At 46.4% G+C, this 6,114-nt stretch overlaps 1 protein-coding gene across 1 annotated transcript in view; it reads right to left on the reverse strand.

The window, feature by feature from the left end:
- The window catches only part of EIF3A (eukaryotic translation initiation factor 3 subunit A), a 28,467-nt gene extending 23,769 nt beyond the window's left edge, over positions 1-4,698 (reverse strand). Inside the window, exons 1-3 of the mRNA XM_056494711.1 lie at positions 4,513-4,698; positions 779-969; positions 437-573 (exon numbers count right to left, since the gene is read on the reverse strand). Coding sequence (XP_056350686.1) covers positions 437-573; positions 779-969; positions 4,513-4,561 — 377 coding nt within the window. The 5' untranslated portion in view covers positions 4,562-4,698. The remainder of the gene's footprint in view (positions 1-436; positions 574-778; positions 970-4,512) is intronic.
- Between the last annotated feature and the right edge of the window lie 1,416 nt (positions 4,699-6,114).

A 6,114-nucleotide genomic window follows, 5' to 3' on the forward strand; every position in this document is an offset into this window, starting at 1 on the left:
ACTTAACCAAGCAAGCATAAAGTAGCATTTCCTTTTGTTTGCACATGCAGAATGTGGTCAGAAGAAATGGAGGCTACCACATACAGGAATTACATTATATTACTGATATAATTAACAGCATTTCTACATTGACCAGTAATGAGCAGTTTACCATAATGAACTCTCTAATACCGTTACAGATGCAGATCTGAGCAGACACTGGAAAGTGGTAACCCAACTCCCACAACCAGTCCCACTGCACTTAGATTTTCTATTCCTTTCTTTAGCTCTCTCTATTCAGATTTAGGATTTCATTCAATGTAAAATTCTTGCTTTTATCCCTACCTTTGGAACACCACTAGTATTCCATTTCAAGTCTACCACATTTATACCTTAGCTTTGTGAATGAAAATAAAGATACTTTCTGTGAATTGCTACATTTTAAAGACAGGCACACCTTTCTGGAGTCTGAATGTTATCCAAGTCTTCTATGTCCAGTACCATCTGCTGGGATTCTTCCTTAGCTGCTTCTGTTTTTTCTTCAGCTAATTTTAAATAGGCTCGAACAACATCCTCCAAAGATTTGATGTTAACCTACACCAAAGGCAAAAAAAAAAAAGGAAGATGTTTCCACCCACAATAGGCAACAAATCTTTTGAAATGTAACTGCTACAAACGCAAGAACATCTAAAAGGCAGATTAATCCTAATTCAGGACAAATCAGTTACTTTGAGATTTTATCAGCTGACAGATGCCACGCTTGCTATAAATAAGTACAATAAAAAAATGAAAGCCATACCTGCTGGCAAATATTCTTGTACTGGTACAATCCTTCCTTTGCCAGGTGACTCTTGCGCAGATCCACGCAGAGCTCCAGGTATTTCAGCATAATTGGCTCGTGGATTTTCTGCCATGTTCGGTGTTTCTTACTTTTCATAACATCATAGAGAACATCAAGGGCAGGCTGCTTTTTGCCAACCTCAAGAAATTCTGAAAGAAAAATCCCAGTTAGCAAAAGATCTGAACACCAGAAGATGCATGCTTTATGCTTAACACAAGAAACATTCAGAATTTAATCAACTCTACCCAGAGTGCATTGATGGTTTGATTTAGTTGGTGAGATCAAAAAAAGCTGGCAACTCAGTGCCAGCTGTTCAATGACATAACTGGCAAACAAATGTTGACCAGTAAATTAACATGGGAATTTCAGGATAGCAGAGATGTCCCTCCATCCTTCCAGGCATGACTGAGGACTTCATACACATGAATGTATATGAATGCACACACTCACTTTTAACCACCCTGGTTTCATCAAGGACAAGGAATAACCACCAGGAGGCCTGTGGGTACAGCACCTACCAAGGGCATTTAACAGGGTGCAAAACATACTAAAAATGTGACTGAAAGTTCTGCACTCAGGCGAGGGAGTAAGGAAGGAAAAGAACTTCACTCAGCAAAGTGAAGTTCGTTCATTTGTTATTTTTAACTCCTTGGTGGTTTAGCACTTCAGTTTACAGAAGTTACCAAAACCTGCTGCAGTTCAGTTGAAGGGTCAGACACTTTTTAAGTCAGCCTTGCTGCTGAAACCTGTACCCCATTTATTCATCCCTAAGCAGCTGCTGTTATTAACAGGAGGTCTCAGCATCACAGCAACTCCCACCTCTGATATCCCACACATTCTGCCTCGCACAAAACTCAGCAAACCACCCACTGGAAACACTGAGGAAGTGACCCACATACACACAGACCCTGCTCTGAATGTACCCTGCACTGCAGAACAGCAGGAGGAATGAACACACAGAATGGGAAACAAACAGGTTTTAAAGATAAGAGAGGTCAAGTACAGCTAGTGGGAAATGTGCCTGTTCTTAAAGGCTGAGGGGTGGAGTCAGTACTACCCATGAAGCACTTTAGAAAGTGGTCCATTCCTAAATAAAGGCAGAAACTATTAAAGTAGGGGCCTGCCCCAGGGGCTCAGACATCAGACAGAACTTCCAAGTTTTAGAATCTCAAATTTGAAGTTAAACATGGCAAAAGGTTTAGATTGAAAGCAGCAGAGTGGTTTTAATTTAAGGACCACAACGGCTCATATTCAGGGCTCAGTATATGTAAATAATGAGGTGGCAGAAGATGAGCAAGCTCCTTTCTAGAGAAAGCACTGTGATACAACTGAAGATAATCAAAGTTACGGTGTGGCAGTATCCAGCAGTACTTTACTCACCAAGGGAATTTTAATAAAGTTACTCTCCATCCTGTAATTTACATGCTATTCTATCTCAGAGGTGCTTTTGAGACAATTACTGTTCAGTTTTACGCTTTATTTATTAAAATAAACTTGAAAGGCAAGTTTAATCCTGCAACAATGCCAGGGCACTCCAACCACAGCTCTCAGTGGCCGATAACCAACTGGACAAACTATAAAATTAATTTATGTTGCTTTGAAACTTTTAATTAACTCTGACCAAGCAGGTTCTTACAAGTCAAATAATTAAGGCTAATTTAAGAGAGACTTCAGTAAAAGCACAAAATGAACCTGAAGAATCAAATACAGCAAACATCGTCATGCTTTGCAGTAGGAACTGAAAGTTACGAAAACTCAGATCTGTAACATACAAGTCCATAAGTAGCTGTAAGAGTTACCTTCTACTAGTTTTGCTCTTTTATACTATTTAAAATGCTAACAGGTATCCAGAGTAGCAACTGAAGCTGAGTGTCAAGAACCAGCTGATACACATAAACAATTCACATACTGCTAACCCAAAATCCTGAATTAAGCTCAGTTTTCAATCAGAGAAACCATATAATTACAAGAGGTGACAAAGATGTCATGTGCTTTACAGTATCTCTAATAGTGAGCAAGCTTAGTATCTGCAACACTAAAACACTCCTTAAAGTTGCATTACAGCCCTGAGAACAAAGCAATGCAAGTATTAACAATAGCTGAGGGCTGGCCTTGACCTACATTTATCAATTATAAAAATTGTTAATTTCTTACTTTTCTGTGTATGCTTAAAAACATTCATGCTCTTCATATTTCCAAACATCACCTCTGTATGTTGCAGTCACTGAGAACACGAAGTGCTTCTAATGCTCACTTGAGCCTTACGTACAAAACACACACTGAAACTCTGGAAACTGCACTGAATCTCCCCATTTGAAATGTCAGTTTAACATTAAACTGCTCCCTGCAACACACAATCTGCCTTGGGTACAACTTTCCACCCTTTATTATATTTGGCTGTGGTAAAATTGAGCCCCTGCAGTCTGTAACACTTGAGACTGCTTGTCATGTTTTCCATCCAGTCCACTGAAATTCAGGATTGCCAGCATCTCTCTGGAGAACACCCCCTTTCCGTTCCCACCCTTCAGCTCAACTCTACTCCTTCACTAAAACACAATTTAGCAGACCTGCAGCAGTGTAAGAAACGTGAACTTAAATACCAGGAAAGCATCAATAGTAATAGTGAGCAGTTTAAAGTCAATATTCCAGAAATGTCACTTGCACACCAAGTACCACTTACTCTACTCAAGAATGTGCAAGTATAAATAAAGTTTCTACATTATGGCACATGCATCGTTTCCAGTGAAAGGACTGATACAGCACGTCTTCATCCCTGAACGCTGACTGAAGCTGATTTTATCTTTCAACTTTTTATCTTTGTGGGAAAGATTTTTACAACGAATTTTTCATTAAAAATCTTGAGTACGTGCAGAACTTCCACATTTTCTTGTTAATATACTAAGTACTTGAATAATGCACAGTCCCCAGACCACACAGCCTCTTCTGCTGTCATTTCAAGACCCACATATCATCTCTAAGTGTCTATCATCTTTAAGTGTCATCTTGCAATCAGCCCTGTGACAATGATGGGTCTAAATGGTCTTGCTAAGGGCTTAAAATAGGATACTATAAAAAACAGAAGCGTCAAAGCCATATGTTTGGCCCGAAATGAGCCAGCTGATAAATATAACCAGTCCGGTTTTTATGTGGCAGTCAGCAAGAGACGGCTACAGCGCTGAATTGTCTTCCAGGGGCAAACCAGTGTTACCAGCTGTGCAGCAGTGAAGGAGTTTTACCATCTGCATTCTCACCGGAGTCACGTGAAGGACGGGACACAACACACGAAGCCCAGAGGGGACAGAAGGGCCCAGGTTTGCGACCAGCCCGGCAGGGCAGCGCGCTCCGGCCCGCTCACGCCCAGCCCCGGGATGAGGCGGTGCCAGCCCCGGCCCCGCGGCTCCCCCTCGGCCCGGAGGCGGCCGTGGGGCCCAGGGGAGCGGGAGGCGGGGCCGGGCCCGCTCCCCGCGCCCGCCGGGCCTCCCTCCCCTCGGCCATGCGGCGCGGCCCGGCCCGGCCCTTTCCCCGCGCTCCCCGCTCCCTCCCGGGCGGGCGCTCCCGGGCGGCCTCCGCTCAGCGCCGGCGGATCCCGGGTGGGCTCTCCCGGCCGGGGGGGGTCGCGGGGCGGGCGCGGCCGGGGAGCGGCGCGGGAGGCGACCCGGCACCGTGTGCGTGTGGGCGCGGCCCGCACTGACCGTTCGCCCGCTTCAGGGCGTTCTCGGGCCGCTGGAAGTACACCGGCATGATGGCGGCGGCGGCGGCTCCTCACGGGGCGGCGGCGGCTCCTCGCTCCAGCCAGGCGGCACGCGCGGCCGGAAAGGGAGGGAGCGGCACGGGAAGGGGAGGGAAAGGGGCCGCGCGCGCCCTGACGGCGGCGGCGGAACCGGAAACCCCGCCCGGCGCGCGCGCGAGCCGCCCGGCGGGACCCGACCGGACCGGGACCGAATGGACGGGGCACTGGGAGCGGGACGGGATCGGGATCGACGGAGCATTGGGACCGGGACGGGATCGTGGGGGAATCGCGGACGAAGTTAGAGGGGAGTTGGGACATAGACCCTGAAGGGATCGTGAGGAGATCAGGACCGTGAGGCGGATCGGGATCGGGAGGGGATGGCGGGGCGAGCTGCACAAAGCCCTTTGTCCGAATGAGCCTTAAACACATCGAGGGGCACAGGGGGGTTTGCGGGGGTCGTTCGCCTGTCTCGCACACTGTTGTTAGCATTGTTCTTACTGTTTCTTATTCCATTGCTGCTTCTAGTAAATTGTTCTTAGCCCAACCCGTCATCTTCACCTTCTCGCAATTCTCCATCCTTGCGCAGGGGGAGGTGAGGGGGGAAATGAGCGAGTGGTGCTTGGTCTGGGGTGTTTCAGTGGGAACACTAAACTGAGGAAATCTATTCCTAAACCATGACAGACGTTTTAGTGCAGTCTGCTTTAAGTAGAGTCATCACTAAAGTATTTATAAGCACTATGAATTTTTTGTGTTCATAAAGTTAAAAGTCTGTCAGGTGGCAGCTGTGTCCATGTCACCAGAGCCAGTGACTGTCCTTGCAGCCTTCTCATGGGGACAGCTGTGCTGTCATGGGGACTGCAGGTGTTCTGCCTGATACTTATCGCCGGATTTGCTACTGGGCAGCCCACAACGTGTTTTTGGATCTCTGAAGTTCCTGAAAGCCCTCCAGGCTGCGATCAAGAGGATTTTGTATCAGGAGCAGCTTTTATTCTCTGTCTTGTCTATTCCTACGTGGTAGTTGAGTATATTTAATGTGTGTGCTTCATAACTTCATGAAAATCATATGGCAGGCTGCCCTTTAATGTGTTCCCAGGACAGGTCTGGCCTCTCCCAGAACTTCACATGGGTTTTTTAGCAGCTTCTGATGCTCCTCTGGTTATCCCAGTTATTTTGGAAGTTTCTTCTCCTACATCAGTGTCATGGTATTCCTAAAATCATTTAGGTTGGGAAAGACCCTTGAGATCGTGGAGTACAATGTTTATGTGTCACTGTTCATCCAAACTTGCAAATGAGATCTTTACATTCTCAATAAAGTTGCTGATGCACAGAGTTACTCAGGAATAGTTATTCTGCTTCCATGACTGTTCCTCACTCCCACTTGGGCACAAGCCAGCCTTTATCCATGCTGTGTAGAAACACAGGGGTGTCTGTGTTCTGGGTTACTCAGGGTACAGCTCCTGACTTCAGGAGGTGTTTCCCAGCAGGCCCACCCTTATTTTGTGTAACATTTCACATGAACTGTGCCCCGTGGCTTACAGAGAGATGATGACGGCACTGGAGCTCC

The sequence above is a fragment of the Oenanthe melanoleuca genome, chromosome 6 (assembly GCF_029582105.1).
Source record: "Oenanthe melanoleuca isolate GR-GAL-2019-014 chromosome 6, OMel1.0, whole genome shotgun sequence".
NCBI lineage: Eukaryota > Metazoa > Chordata > Aves > Passeriformes > Muscicapidae > Oenanthe > Oenanthe melanoleuca.